The sequence below is a fragment of the Mobula birostris genome, chromosome 14, assembly GCF_030028105.1.
Source record: "Mobula birostris isolate sMobBir1 chromosome 14, sMobBir1.hap1, whole genome shotgun sequence".
NCBI classification, from domain to species: domain Eukaryota; kingdom Metazoa; phylum Chordata; class Chondrichthyes; order Myliobatiformes; family Myliobatidae; genus Mobula; species Mobula birostris.
In genome coordinates, this window is record NC_092383.1 from 86,039,336 (window position 1) to 86,055,845 (window position 16,510).

At 38.7% G+C, this 16,510-nt stretch overlaps 1 protein-coding gene across 1 annotated transcript; it reads right to left on the bottom strand.

The window, feature by feature from the left end:
- Nucleotides 1-2,617: 2,617 nt before the first annotated feature.
- LOC140209402 (polymeric immunoglobulin receptor-like) lies at nucleotides 2,618-16,510 on the bottom strand. Its single transcript, XM_072277652.1, has 7 exons — nucleotides 16,430-16,510; nucleotides 14,786-15,106; nucleotides 13,661-13,981; nucleotides 9,760-10,080; nucleotides 7,582-7,686; nucleotides 4,973-5,326; nucleotides 2,618-2,766 (listed from the first exon to the last, which is right to left on the bottom strand). Exons 1-7 carry the CDS (start codon nucleotides 16,467-16,469, stop codon nucleotides 2,618-2,620), a joined length of 1,611 nt encoding a protein of 536 aa, XP_072133753.1. The 5' UTR covers nucleotides 16,470-16,510.

The following is a 16,510-nucleotide window of genomic DNA, read 5'->3' on the forward strand; positions in this document are numbered from 1 at the left end:
CGCCAGCGAGCACTCAGATATTTGAATAAAGCTTTTCATTTTTGAAACATTTGCTTAAACTGCACAGAGTAATAGATCTAAGTATAAGAATGAAATGATGATCAATGTTCTCCTGTAATTGTCCCCAGTCCGGACCCTGCAGCCTGTGAAACATCCCTTTCAACATGAACTCCATCCATTCCTCAGGGAATACTTTATGCATTAAAGAGACCCCCTTCGAGCTTTTAGACCATCAAGCACAGCTTTCAAAAGAAATTTGTGAACCTATTAGATCCAAGGAAATGTGCCATGTTCAGTAAAAGCAGCAATGCTGAGTATTAGAAGTATTTTAGAAGTTAAAAGAAAACAAAGTAATTGATTAAAACACTGAAAATATAGAAAGTGAGCAAGTTTGCCAGAAACATATGTACCTATGTGAAAACTTCAATACGTATGTGAACAGAAGGTTAATTAAAACAAATATAGGATATCTAACAGACAGAAATGGGGAAATTTATAATGGGTACAAAGAAACACAAGACCAATTCAATACATTGGTTTTGGTTTTGTCCTTCTTCACCGCATTTCCTGATACCAATGTCAGGTTAATTGATCTGTAATTTCTTCTTTTCTCTCCACCTCCTTTTAAAAATAGAGTAGTGATCTTCTCTCCAATCCATTGGAATTAAAAAGGACCAGCAATGCATCTATATTTTCCTAATGCCAATTCCTTATGTTATCTGGGATGTAGAGTATCAGAACCTGGAGATTTATTGGTTTTCTCCCACATCAGTATTCCCAACACCTTTCCACTATTATTGGTGATTACCTGCTTTCTGCCTTTCAATAAACCCTGTGATGTCCAGTATTTCTGGGAGATAATTCTTTCCCATATTTTTTTGATCTCTCTACCTCTGAGAAAAATAACTAAATCTTTCGTGAATACAGGGTTCACCACTTTCTGAGAGAAGAAGTCTTCCCTATTCCCAGTCTTAAATGGCTCACCCTTATAGATTATTTTTTTCTTTTTCAATATTTGTATTGATTTCTTACATAAAAGAATACAGAGTACAGGAGGATATATATTATATCAATTGCAATATATTTAATCAGACTTATAGTCTCATTACCCCGTATTCATGTAAATTAAATTAAATTATAATATTGAAAAGTAATAATTTTATTATACAAAAAAACCTAAACACACTACCAAGAAAAGCTGTTTGGTAAAGAAAAAAAAAAGGGAAAAAATCCTTATCATATATAAAACATATTATTAGCCAACATCTGTACATAATAACAAGTCAAAGGTTTTGAAAATAATTCAAAAAGGGTCCCCACAATGTTAGAAAGTCTTGTCTAGATTCAGAAATTGAACAACGAACCTTCTCTAAATTTAGGCATGACATAACATCACTTAACCATTGAGCGTGAGTAGGTGGAGCAACATCCTTCCACTTAAGCAACAATACCCTCCCAGCTATAAGAGAAATAAAAGCCAAAATGTGCAAATCAGGTGTCTCCAAGATGATATATTTTCCTCCAAATAAGTCAGTCAGAAAGTTAGTAAAAATGGGACTTGAAAGAGAAAATCTCAATAAACCAAAATATTTTCTAAATTGTACCTATCAGTTAGTTTACTTAAAAATAAAGGAATTGAGGATCCAAGAAGAGAAATTATAGAAAATTTATTAACAGAGGTAGCTTCTAAAGAAACCCAAACCGAACAGTCCTCTGGGTTAACATAATATGACCAAAATGTGAGGTTCCGTATATTGACTGCCCAGTAATAAAACCTAAAATTTGGGAAAGCTAAACCTCCATTCTTTTTAGCTTTTTGAAGATGAACTTTATTTAGTTAAGAAAGTTTATTTTTCCATATATATGAAGATATGTAGAATCAAAAGAATCAAAGAAGGATTTAGGAATAAAAATGGATAAGGCCTGAAAAAGATAAAAATTTAGGCAAGATATTCATTTTAATAGAATTAGTTTGGCCAATCAACAATAATGAAAGGGGCGACCATTTTGATAGTGCCCTTTTTATATAATTCAGTAGGGTAAAAAAATTTGCTTTAAATAAATATTTATAGTTCCTAGTAATTGTTACAGCTAAATAAGTAAATTGAATTTTTACAAATTCAAAAGGAAGATTAGTATTAATTGATACCAAATTATTCAAAGGAAAATGTTCACTTTTATGAAAGTTTAATTTATATCCTGAAAACTGACCAAAGCAGGAGAGCAAGGAAAGCACGGAAGGTACTGAAGTCTCAGCATTAGAAATATAAAGCAATAGATTGTCAGCATAAAGCAAAACTTTGTGAATAGTACCTCTCCTTAAAATACCAGTGATATGATTAGATTCTCGAAAAGCAATAGCTAAGGGTTCTAAGGCCAGATCAAAAAGCAAAGGGCTCAAAGGACAACCTTCCATGTTCCATGTTGAAGTTTAAATGTTTTGGAATTCTGAGAGTTAGTAAGAACCCGAGCAGAGGGAAATAAATAAAGTAACTGAATCCATCGAATAAAATCGGGCCCAAAATTAAATTTTTCTGAGGTTTTAAATAAATAATTCCATTCAACCTGATCAAAAGCTTTCTCAGCATCTAAGGATATTGTACATTCTGATATCTCTTTAGAAGAAGAATAAATAACATTTAATAAACGACGAATCGACCTTCCCCGAGTGCAATGAGCATACAGCCTCGGCAATTTCCTCATAAGAAATAGGTAGATCAAACTGTTTTCGGTTATCATCAGAAAGTGTAGGGATGTTTAATTGATCTAAGAAATTATTCATTACAGTATTATCTTTAGAAAGATCAGAACTATAAAGTTTAGAATAAAATTCTCTAAAGCTATCATTTATATCTAAATGATAAGTTGTCCTATCACCATTAGCTTTACGAATTTCTTTAATTTGCCATTTAGCTATAAATGTTTTTAATTGATTAGCCAATAATTTACCTGTTTTGCCTCCATGAATATAAAATTGACTTTTATCTTTTAGGAGTTGAGTTTCAATTGGCTATGTTAAAAGAAGATCATATTTAGTTTAAATTTCAACACGCCTTTGATATAAAGCAGGTTCTGGAGCCAAGGCGTATTTATGATCTAATTGTTTCAACTGATTAGCTACTTCAATTCTCTCTTTATTAGCTTTTTGCTTAACATTTGCAGTACAAAAAATAATTTGTCCTCTAATATAAACCTTAAGAGCATCCCATATAATAAGACTAGAAGTCTTTTCCCGCGTATTCTCTTCAAAAAAAGAGTAATTTGTCTCTCCAATTTTTTTTTAAAATCCTTATCTGATAGCAAAGTTAGATTAAAATGCCAAAATCTGTTTATTTGAGGGAGACGAGGGAGATTGAAAGATAAAAACACAGGAGCATGATCTGAGACAGCAATCTCTTTATATTCACAGCATCAAACTGATGGAATCATTTGGCAATCAATAAAAAAAAATAATCAATCCTGGAATACGTATGTTGGATATGGGAAAAAAATGAGTACTCCTTATCTATTGGATGTAAGAAATGCCAGACATCAATAATATCATATGTCATTAGAAAAGATTGAATAAACAAGGCTGATTTACTAAGTGTCGCTGGTTTGGAAGATGATCGATCTAAAACTGGGTCTAACCAGCAGTTAAAATCTCCGCTCAAGACCAGTGGGTAAAGACTTAAATCTGGCAAAGGCAAAAAAAAAACACTCAAAAAACCCTGGATCATCTATATTCGGGACATATACCTTAGCAAGTGCCATTAATTTATTATCTAATTTTCCTGATACTATAACCAAATGCCCATTGGTACTTTATGTTGAACAAAAGAAACTGTATCTATAAAAATCAAAATCCCCTCGACTTATCCTGAAAGTAGGAATGAAATTGTTATTTTTTCCAATGACTAAAGATGCATAAGTTGTCATATTTACGAACATGAGTTTCTTGTAAAAAAATAATTGGGACCTTAAATTTTTTAATGTAGGTAAATATCTCATTCCGTTTTACGGGGTAGTTTAATCCATTTACGTTAAAACTAAGTAAATTAATAGTATGATCCATTCTTAATACTACTTAAAGGAAAGGTTAGAATAGTAACCACTGGAATGTATATTAAATCCAAACAATGAACTTTGAGATAGGGTAACCAGGCAACAAGTGTGGCTAAGTGACCAAAACAGCTTACAGAAAAGAAAACACCCCGCCTCCCACCCAAAGTCAAAAAGCCGACCAATAGACAGTCGACAGCTAAACCTAATGACATTACTTCCCAAAAGTATAGGTCCAAATAATTTTCCAAGATTAACTGCATTCCAACCTAGACAACTCATGAGACAAAGCAACTAAACCTTATTGAAAGGAAAAACCTCAAAAATGTATAATATATAATATTAAAAAAAACTATCAAAGTTCAAAACATATTAACACTCAAGGTATTATCTCATTAAAATCTTATTTTTTAAGTAAAGCATTGAAGAGTTCAAAAAGAGAGTTAGCTGCAAAGGTATACCAAAAGTAAAAGAAGCAATTATTCATGTAGGAAGATATTAAACAGTTAGTCTCCTGATTCTAAAAAACTCTTGAGCTTCTTGTATTGAACGGAGCCATTTCTGAGAACCATTCCTCAAAATAATTCTGAGCCGAGCAGGGTAACAGAGAGATGGCTAGAAACCTTTGTTATACAGTTCCGACATAACCTGTTTAAACTTGAAGTGCTCATTCACCACCTCAGGTGAAAAATCCTCGACAATTCTGATCTTCTGACCGTTGTAATCAATCATACCTCTTCAATGGAATTCACGAATTAAAAGTTCTTTTGTTTGAAAATCATGAAACAGATTATCACTGGTCGGGGTCTCTCTCCCTCGACAGGTCTGGGCACGGGTGATCTATGGGTTTGATCAATTTAAGGTGGAGATTTTAAAATTTTAGGAAATAATTTTGCCAAGAAGTTTGCAAAGAATTCCATAGGCTGATTACCTTCCATTAACTCTTCAAGACCCAGAATTCGTAGATTATTTCTTCTACTTCTGTTTTCTAAGTTGATAATCTTCTGTCTTAATTTTTCATTAGACTTTGACTGTTTTTCACAAAGCTGTTGCAGGTCTTCAATTTTCGCATCTAAAATCGTCAGAGTATCTTCATTCTTCTGTAATCGTTTATCATGTTCAATTAAGGTTTTTTGAATAGAGTCCAATTTTACATCAATTTGTTTAATTTCAGTGCTGAGGTGATGGAACTTCTGCTGGAACTCCTCTGAAAATACTTTTTTATGTTTCCGAAGTGTCTCCATAATAGATCCCAAAGTTGCAGGAGAGTCCTCTTCTTTTTTACCTTTGGCACCCCTCATAATAAAACAATGTTATGTTTTCAAGTAAGATTTCAAAACAGCTTGGAAACAGCAAAGTAAGTAATATAGGAGCAGACACAAAAAGCTGTTACAGTACTCCATCAACAATCAGTAGGCATCTCCAGATTATTCTAAGACTCCATGCCTATCCTGTATTCCCTGGCATTGGAAGCATCCTATCTACACCAGTATCACCCTGTTAAAATATTGCACATTTCTATGACATCACCTCTCAGCCTTCTAAACTCCAGTAAATAAAAACCTTATCAACCAAATCTCTGATCTAATGTCACTTGTTCCTTTGCTCACCTCCTTCCATAACAAGAACATCTTTCATCGGACCAAATCGTGCACACAATATTGGTGGCCCGAGAGTGAGGATCAAGTTAGTGTCTGACCGATTTAAACTTCAGGCCTGAGTGGAAATATTGGGTACGAGCCGAATTAAGTCGGCGGGTCCCGAGCATGAGAGCATATCGAAGCAGTAGGGCCTGAGTGTGAGTGTGAGGAATGACTTTCTGTTTGGCTGGTTAAAGCACTGGACCAGATTGAAAAGTTCAGGGTGTCAGGGCTGGACAAGAAGGACGGGCTGATGTGAGGCTAACTGTTCCACAAGGTTTAGTCATCACTGCGCTGAGCTGAAGCTGTGGCCGGCAACTAACGGGCTCCTAGATCAGCTTGCTTGGCTTCATGGCTGTGGACTTCAGTCCTGAATGTTATTTGCTTACTATTAGTATTTGATTGATTAGTATTTTTTCTGCACATTGAGTGTTTGATATTCTTTTTTTGATAGGTTCTATTAGGTTTCTTTGTGTTATGGCTGCCCGTAAGGAGACGAATTTCAAGGTTGTATACGGTACAGATACTTTAATAATAAATACACTTTGAAATTTGTTCCCTGTATCATTGCAGTGTTTCATTCTTGTTCCTCTATGCGAATCTTCTCTCTGCAAGTCCGAATACAATTTGCATTCTTTATGCCTTGCTGCATCTGCAAGTTTACCTTCAGTGAAAGATGTACAAGGACACCCAAAACTCATTATATTCCTCCATTTTCTATTCTATTGCTATCCAGATAATTATCTATATTCCTGTTATTCCACAGTCTAAGTGTCACTAAATTTTTTACCCAAGTATTTTCAATTCACTGAATTGGGGAAATAGACAGAATTCAACTCATCCAAGCCCCCAGTGGTTTAGTGGTTGAATGTTTCCAATTTAACCCTACCCTCTCCAATAATGTTTCTGTCCTTGAAACTGCTCACCCATAGAATTCACTTGGGCTCAATCTTTCTTCGCTTTTGCTTGGAGACTCAGTGAATGAGAATACACAGTTCTTTTTTGTGTGTGGTCATATGTTGTTTTTAGGACACAGACATTCACGATCCATGTGATTTCTGTACTTTTCATCAAGATAAATCTCCTTTAATTTTATGACTCAGCCCATTTTCTATAAAATGCAGCACAGATAATTGTTTATAAATTCAGGCAGAGCAAATATGGATAAAAGTCTACAAAGAGCTCTGCCACGAGAAAACAGCATCCATCATCAGGGACTGCTACCATCCAGGCCATGCTTTCTTCATGCTACTGCCACAACACCAGGTTCAGAAACAGTTATTACCCTTCAACAATCAGGCTCCTAAACCAGTGTGGATAACTTCACTCACTTCAACACTGAACCGATTCCACAAACTACGGACTCATTTGCAAGGACTCTACAACTTATGTTCTCAATATTATTTATTTATTTACTTATTACTAATTTGTTTCTTTTGTATTTGCACAGTGTGTCATCTTTTGCACATTGGTTATTTGTCTATCTTCAATGTGTTGTTTTTCATTGATTCTGTTTTATTTATTTGTATCTACTTGAATGCTTGCAAGAAAATGAATCTCAGGGTAGTGTATGGTGACACATGTGTACTTTGATATAAATTTACTTTGAATTTTGAGTGATTTTTTCTTGGAAGGACTGCCTTAACAAATGGCCAGAAATATTAGCAGCTGTGACACATTCACAGTCAGCCAGCGAAAGAAGATCAGAGGCAGGAGACACTGTGGTGAGCGACTCACATTTGAACTGCTGCGCTGAAAGGCTTTTCATTCTCTGAAAGGTGGTGACAACATACACTCCTTGCTCCTGAGTGAAGTTCCAACAACACAATATCCAGCACACATCAGTCATTCAGTTGTACTCCATCAACCATTACAAAGAATCAAACCCTCCAGCACTTACCTATGCTGTTGACTTCAATCACATCTCTGCAGGTGCTGACACTGTTGGAGATGGACACACTGACCACTTCACTGGACTTTTCTCCTTTTCCATTAACATTTGAGGCTTTGCAATAATACATTATTTTATGGATTGACAATGTAGATCCAGATTATTGGTATCAGATGTATTTAAATCCACAGATGGGGTCTTTTCATCACTTGAGTACTGAATGGGAAGGGAGACATGGGCAGACCCACAGGACGCTGACACGGAGTCCCCACAACTTGAGCCGCTTTTTGGTGGTGAAAATCAAAGCAAAGGAACAGACATAGAACAAGGTTCTACGGGCAAAAATCAGCAAACTTCTAATACCAAACACACTGAAGGTTTCAGTAGTTTTGTATCTCAGCCAGAACCCACAAGTTTGGATTCTCAGCAGCGCATCTGCTCCACTGTATCTCTGCATCCTCGCATCTGACTGATCTTCCATGTCTGTCAGTATCCCTGAAAACAGCAGGATTCCTGATCAGAACAACAGTGGTGACACTGAGTGAAAATCTGGGCTTCAGTCTCTCTCAGCAGCAAGGAGACAGTCTTAAATGATACCTAATAATGTGACTTTGGAATGGCAACATTGTGTGTGTGTCCTGGAAAACTCACCATAATTTTAAAGCAGGAAATTGTCAGACGTACAAAATGAATAGTGACTTTAAGGAGAGAATATAATTGTGGTTTGGTTTCAGTGACCTACAGCAGCAAGGGAACCCATTAGTAATGATAGCTATATGAAGACAACAAGGAATCATGTGAGATCATAGACCATAATACCATGAAACTTAGGAGCAGAATTAGGCCATTCTGTCCATTGACTCTGCTCCACCATTCCATCATGGCTGAATTATTATCCCTCCAAATCTATTCTCCTGCCTTCTCCCTGTATCCTTTGATGTCCTCACTAATCAAGAACCTATGAAATCCCGTTTTAAATATACCCAATGAATGACAGCTGACAGCTCATTCCTCACTCTTAAATTCCTCAGATTGAAGAGGTTTCCCCTCATACTTCCCTTAAACCTTTCACCTTTTACTTTTAACCCATAACCTCTGGTTGTTGTCCCACCCAACCTCAGTGGAAAAACCCTGTTTCCATTTGCCCTTTCTATACCCCTCATAATTTTGTGCACTCTATCAAATGCCCTCTCAAACTTCTATGTTGTAAGTAATACAGGCATAACCTAGTCACTCTTTCCTGATAGCTAAGCTCCTCTAGAACTGGCAACATACTTGTAAAGTTTGTCTGTATTACATCTCTCCTGCAGGTAGGTGACCAAAACTGCACAAAATACTTCAAGTTTGGCCTCAGCAACATGTTATACACCTTCAACATAACATCCCATCTCTCTTGTACTCAGTACATTAACTTATGAAGGTCAATGTGCCGAAAGCTTTCTTTACGACCCTATCTAACTGTTACACCACTTACAAAAATTATAGACCAGACTTCACGTTGATCTACCACACTCCTCAGTGCCCTACCATTCGCTGTGTAAGACCTACCCTGGTTGGTCCTACCAAAGTGCAAAACCTCACTCTTGTCTGTATTGACCTCCATTTGTCATTTTTCAGCCTATTTTACAATCTATTGTAGATCGCTCTGCAAGCCATGATTGGATTCCTCACTGTGGAATACACACACAATCTTGGTGTCATCTGGAAATTTGCTGATCCAGTTTACCACATTTACATCCAGATCATTGATACAGATGCAAACAACAACAGACCCAGCACCAATCCCTGCGCTAAGCATCACTGTTGCCAAGAATATTTTAATTATGTCTGCCAGGGCCCCAGTAATTTCTGCACTTGCCTCCTGTGAGGTCCGAGATAACATGTTAGCAGGCCTTGCGGATGTATTCACACTGATTTTCCTGAGGATATCTAACACCTCCTCCTTTAACAGGGTGGCGTTTCTTGGAGTTCAGAAGCAGGAAAATATACTGAGCCTTACACTGGAAATCAGTATCCCAACAGTGGATGAGACAATTATGAGTGAGGTATCCTCAGCTTTGCCCACTCGCTGCAGGGCTCTGCACTGCTGTGGAGCCTCAGGATATTCCTGCTGCCCTGACTCTTCCCAGAGAAAACCTGAATCAGACATTTCAGTGGAGACATCAAGTCAATCAATGAGAAACCTACCGTCAGATACTTGGAGATGCACATCAAACGCTGGATCATTGCCAGATGTTGTAATTCCACATCTGTAATGTCCTGTATCATTAGAGACAAGATTCTCCATAGTAACAGTAAATATTCCCTGGGATGTGTTATCTCTGATTGTCATTCTTCCATACTGCTCAGTTGTCCCATTTGTATCCACTAATGATGTGCATTGGTGATCCCACATGCGGCACAAATACTTTGTGTGTGAACGGTACATTGGTGCACAGTGACAATCGATTGTGACCGCTCTTCCCACAACTCCTCTTACTTTATCTTCTGCCCATAAAGCACCTGAAACTGAGGGAAAAGATCTTCAGAAAATGGACAGGTAAAATAAAATTTACAAAAGCAGATTCCAGTTTCAAGATTGTTTTATGTCATTTCCTGTACGAACGTGTAAACTAGAATAAAATTATTGTTATGCTGGATCTAAGTGCAGCAGAAAAAACACAAAAGATAACGAATACAATTATAATAACTAAAGATGTTTTATTTACAATAAACATTGTGTTCTAAGGAATCTGCCACAGTGTCAATTGGTGTAATTGAATTCCGCATTGACTGAGAAGACGACACCATCGTCCCTCATCACGTGCTAACATCTCTTCACAAGTAATGATTTTTATTTGATTGGAGTCATCATTGTCACTGCCCACTAATGTCCCAGTGTGCTTCCACATTTCTGAGTCAATAGATTACTGATCCAGTCCCATTCCAGGCAGGTGAGCATAAGATCAGTGGCGGGGTGGGGGGGGGGTGGTAACATTCTGGAGGCAATTGCGAGAGACAGGATCTACCTGAATTTGCAAAGGCAAGATCTGATTTGGGATAGTCAACATGATCTTGTGCATGGGAAATCCTCTCCCAAAAATATTTGACTGAGTTTTTTTTGAAAAATGATCAAAGGAACTGATGACGACAAGACCTTAGAGTTTAGCAGTTTTGTTTAGCAAGGCTTATGATCATACCTTGCATAGCAGACTGATCTGCAATGTGAGATCACATGGTAACCTAGCTGGATGGATATTGAATAGGCTTGGTGGAAGGAGTCAGATTGTGGTCGTAGAGTATTGGTTTTCTGACAACATCAGACTTGATCATCAGTGGTATGCCATTGGGATCGGTGATTGATTTGTTAACCACTCTTAATTGTCATCAATATTAATAATTTGCAATGAATATGGAGGTAGCATGATTAATAAGTTATGGATAACACTGCAGTGTGGTGGACAGTGGAAAGAGTTTTGTAAATTTACATAAGGATCTTGAAAATGAGCCGGTGTTCAGCCCCATTACTCAGTGCCAGCAAGCTGCCCCTACCTGAGCCTATATGGTCTGCTTGCATTTGACCCGTCTCCCTCTCCTCTCGGTACTACCATCAGGTGGAAGGTGCAGGAGCCTTGGGGCCCACACCACAGGGTTTGTAAACAGTTGTCCTGCAGCTATCAGGCTCCCGGATTGGTTTCACTTGGCTCAGCACTGAACTGACTCTGCAGCTGTGGACTCACTTTCAGAGACTCTGCCTCTCATGTTCTATGTATTATTTGTTTACGTATTTTTATTATTTGCATGATTCATCATCTTTTGCACATTGGCTTTTTGTCAGTCTTTGTTGTGTGTGGTTTTACATGGATTATATTGTGTTACTTTGTTTTGTGGACAAAGGTGCGGTGGATAATCACTGTCTTTATCCCAGGGTGGGGGAGTCGAAAATGAGAGACCCTTGGCTTAAGGAGTGAAGGGAAATTCTTAGAGAGCCTGGAGGGGCAGTGTTTTACACAGAGCAGTGTGTGCATGGAAAAGGCTGCCAGAGGAAGTGCTAGAGATGGTTACAAATACACTATATAATACACATTTGGACAAGTCCATATGTAGGAAAGTTTTAGAAGGAAACCAGCCAAATGCAGGGAAATGGGAGAAGCTCAGGAAGACACTGTGGTCAGCATGGACGATTTGGGGTGAAGCTGCTGTTTCCATAACCTATAACTCTCTGACTCTGCAGCATCCTCCCTAAACTGGAACACACTTTTGAAAAGTTAAATTCAGAATTCTATTTCATTGCATAGATGTGACAGCTCATGGGATCACAGCTAATCAGATTGCACTTCAATTTCAAAATTCAAAGTTCAAAGTACATTTATTATCAAAGATTTGATACCATATACAACCTTGAGATTCACCTCCTTCCAGGTAACCATAAAAAAAAAGAACACCCAATATACAGAAAAAAAAGCAAATCAAAGTAAGCAAATAACATTTGGAATTGAAATTCACAAAACTGAGGCCACAGCCAAGAAGCCAGTCATCACTGTAGCCAATTCATGAGCCCGTTACTTGCCAACCACGGCCTCAGTTCAGCATAAAGACACATAAACCTTACTGTGCAGCAAGCTGAACACCAGCCCATCCCTCGCCTTGGACTGACATTCCTTTAGTGATTAAAAGGGATTTGAAGATTTATTATCCTTGTTGTAATCATGAAATGCAGCAGTCTTGTTCATAGAAGGAATGGGTTTCCTTCTCATGTCTCAAAGCGAGTGAGGTTTTTTATTCAACAACTAAAAATTCAGTCTCAGCAGTTAGTAATTCACCTGGGCTGCTCAGATATTCAAAAGCTAGAGATGACCAAAGACAATGAGACCATAAGACATAGGAGGAGAATTAGGCCATTTGGCCCATACAGTCTGCTGCACTATTCCATCAAGGCTGATTTATTACCCGACTCATTTCTATTCTCCCCGTAATCTTTGATGCCTTTCCTAAACGAGAAACTATTAAGTACGCTTTAAATATGCCCAATGTCTTGGCCTCAAAAGCCATGTATGGTATTGAATTCTATAGATTCAACACCCTCTGGCTACAGAAATTCCTCCACATCTCTGTTCTAATGTACGGAGTCTGCACATCCTCCATGTGGACTGTATGGGGTCTCCCCAAGTGGTCCTGTCTCCTCCCACAGTCCAAAGACATACTCATTAGGAGAATTGCTCTTTGCAGATTGCCCTGTGATGAGGTTACAGTTAATTGGGTTTGTCGAGAGTTCCTTCGGTGTTGTGGCCCAAAGGGCCGGAAGTGCCTACTTTGTACTCTATCGGTAAATAAATAAAATAAAGGGATGTCCTTGCATTCTGAGGCTGATTTTTCAGGCATGTTTTCCCCATAAGGAAACCATATTTGATCATATACCTCCAAATACCCCAAAATCCTGTTCTTAATAATAGACTCCCACATCTTCCCAACCACTAAGGTCATGCTAACTGGTCGACAAACTCTTTTCTTTTGCCTCCCTCCTTTCTTAAGCAGTGGGGTGATACTTCCAATTTTCCAATCCTTTGAACAGTCCAGTCTAGTTATTCTTGAAAGGTCACCACTAATGCTTCCACGATTTCTTTATACAACTCTTTTAGAAATTTGGGGTGTAGTCCATCTGGTCCAAATGACTCATCAGATCCCTCAGCTTCCCAAGCAATTTCTGTTTAGTAATAACAATGACATTCATCCCTGCCCTCGACATTGCCAAATTTCTGTCTTTCCCACTAATAATTGCAACATTATAAGTCCTTCCTTTTGCTTTTATGAGAATCAGAAGTCGATATCTAGTCTAGACTTTTCAAAGTAAAGCCAGAAGTATTAATGGAATATTCTCAATTTGTCCAGATGTGCAAGTCCAACTATGTTTGAGATGCTCCATATCTTCCAGGAGCAAGTGACAGACTTAACTGTTCACTGCACTTTAGTTCTACCCCATGGATGCTGCAATGTGCAGCTTCTACAAATGCAAAGAAATTCCTTACCCTAACGAGAATTGTAAGAGCAGCAGTAACAGAGGAACAAAAAGAAATATTTAAATGTATCCTCCCTTAAAATTAGAACTTACTGGTGCCATTGATTTCTGTCACGTAACTGCAGATCTCTCCGTTGTTGAAGACTGTCGCATTAACCATTGCACTGGATCTTGCTCCAAGCCAATTCGAGGCACTGCAGTAATATTGCTGGTGTGTGTGTTTGAAGGATTGACAATGTAGAGTCAGTTCATTGGTATCTGAGATCGTCAGATACCCAGATGAGGTTTGTTCATACCATCTGTAATGAATGGGAAGGGATCCCTGGAAGGACTCACAGGAAAGTGACACAGAGCCCCCGAGACGTGAGATATTTGCTGGTGACAGATATCGAAGCACAGGAACAGACACGAGTTCTGTGGGAAACAATTAAACATTCAGACATTGAATGAACATCAGAAAATCAGACACTCTTCTGCCACTTTATTAGGTACAAATATTAACCTGATCATTAATGCAAATATCTAATTAGTCAATCAGACCATCAGCAACTCAGCCCATCAAAGTATGCAGAAATATTCAAGAGTTTCAGTCAATGTTCAGGCCAAACATCAGAATGCAGAAGTAATATGATCTAAGTGCCTTTGACCATGAAATTATTGTTGGTGCCAGACAGGGTCATAAGTATGTGAGGAACTACTAACCTCCTGGGATTTTCACACACAACTGTCTCTAGAGTTTACTGAGAATGGTACGAACAACATGAAAAACATCCAGGAAGCAGCAGTTCTGTGAACAAAGTGCCTTGTTAATGAGAGAGATCAGAGGAGAATGGCCAGGCAGGTTCATGCTGACAGAAAGGTGACAGGAATTCAAATAACCGTGGGTTATGACAGCGGTGTGCTAAAGAGCATCTGAAGGTACAACACGTCAAAGCTCGAAGTGGATGAGCCACAGAAGCAAGAGACCATGAACATACACTCAGTGGCCACTCTGTTATGTACAAGAGGTTTAAAGGCAGCAACTTGTGAGATATCTGTCGCAAGTTTGGTGGCTTTCAGGAGAGAATGAAATTTTGACTGGGTTCAGTGACCTGCCGTATAGAGGGAAACATTTGGCATTATATTAATGCAGAGATAGTGAGGGGTGGACAGGGTCTGGATAAAGATCATGAGACATTTATTTTATGAAAGGCACAAATCAATCAATGAGAAACCTACCATCATTTACTTTTAGTTCTAAATTAAATCTTGAATCGACACCTGTTGTTTCAATTCCACAGCTGTACCATCCTGAATCTCCAGAGTGAAGATCTTCCATAGTAACAGTAAATATTCTCTGTTCCGGGTTATCTGTGATTGACACTCGTCCACTCCGTCTGTGCTGCCCATTTGTTTCCACTAAAACTGAACAATGGAGAGTCCATCCATGGCACCAATACTTTGTGTGTGAGCGGTACTTTTCTTCATAGAGACAATCGATTGTGATCGCTCTTCCCACAACTCCTCTTACATGTTTCTCTGCCCACAATGCACCTGAAACTGAGGGAGGCATTTTCAGATTTGAGGGAAAAGAACAACTTAATGCAACAATTATTTTTGAACATGACGGTAAAAACAGGTGCTGGTCACGTACAGCATGTGGTCCATGACACCACAGCCAATGATTTTGGTCTGAGGTGCAGTCAGTGCTGTTACTGTGTCAGCTGTGTCAGTGCTCTCTCCCCTGTGTCAGTACATTGTGGGTTCACTTCCCACTCCAGAGTCCTGAGCAGAAACCCAGGGCTGATCTTCCAGTGCAGTACTGAGGGAGAGCAGTAGTGTTGAACTTTCAATTACACAGATTATGTCGGCCTTTGAAATGTCCACAGAGGTCCCAGCTGTTTCATCTAACATGCTCCCAATTTTGTGTGTGTGTGTGTGTGTGTATGTCTGTGTGTTCAGACAAGTTTATAAACTGCAGAAAGGGACCCCTCATGATGTCTGAAACTGTGCCCTCTGGATCTGAAGCAAATTGTAAATATTGTACCTATCAAGTAGTTCTATGTGTAGTTAGAAAATGGTGCAACAGTGGTCATTAGTACTTTAGTGTTTAGAAATCCAGGTGTGATTTCAATAACTGTTGGGATACTTTGCGTGCTAAAATCCAATTTATTATTTCTGGAATTTAAAAAACAAGTATCAATAATAATAATGATGAACTGCCAGAGTGTCAAAATCCCATCTGGATTGTAAAGGCTTTTAGGGAGAGAAATCTCTCATCCCTACCACCCTGGTTTACCTTAGACTCCAGATCTGATAACATCCTCTGCCAGCTGCACCACTGAAGTCGCCCAGGAAGAATTCTGATTTCAGGACAATAATGTCGATTGTCATAGTGATCCCTGCAGAGTGAGATCAGATTCCAGTAACGGTAGACCTGAAGTCCTCGCTTAACAGGTTCCAGGAGATTTCTCCAGCTGGATATATTCTCCCCGCATCTGGCTCTACGCTATTCCTCTTTTCTCCTTATCTGCTTCCACCTCTCCCCCACCTCCAAACTCTATCCCTTTTCCACCCCATTCCAATTGCCTGTACTGCTTCACTATTCCTCAGCACCGACCCAGTTTCACGCCTCCCCCTTTCCTATTTACACCCTCTCCCTCACCAGTCACATGTGATGCAGGGTCTCGACCCAAACCATTGATATTTCCCCTCCCTCTGACAGATGCTGCTGGACACATTGAGTTTCTCGAGGCGTGTACTCTGAACTCCAGTTTCCGACATCTTTAGTGTCTACAGGTGTTCAAGCATTGTTGCGGAAACGTTGTATGACCCCCAATCCAACACTGATTATGCTGTTGTCCAGTGCTGTCTGTAACTCACCAGGTAGGAAACCAATCAGAAGAATCAATGTCCACATCATTTTAATCACAGAGACACAGGCAGGACCTGTCTGTCCTCAGA

What these genes read in the sequence shown, in the direction of transcription:
- LOC140209402 (XM_072277652.1), bottom strand. Translation starts at nt 16,469, where the DNA reads ATGATGTGGACATTGATTCTTCTGATTGGTTTCCTACCTG. An exon ending in GCATCTCCAAGTATCTGACG is followed by an intron (nt 7,687 to 9,759) that starts GTAGGTTTCTCA and finishes ATTATTGCAAAG; the next exon opens with CCTCAAATGTTAATGGAAAA. An exon ending in TCTTGAAGAGTTAATGGAAG is followed by an intron (nt 2,767 to 4,972) that starts GTAATCAGCCTA and finishes ATAATTTCTTAG; the next exon opens with ATCAATTAAACATCCCTACA.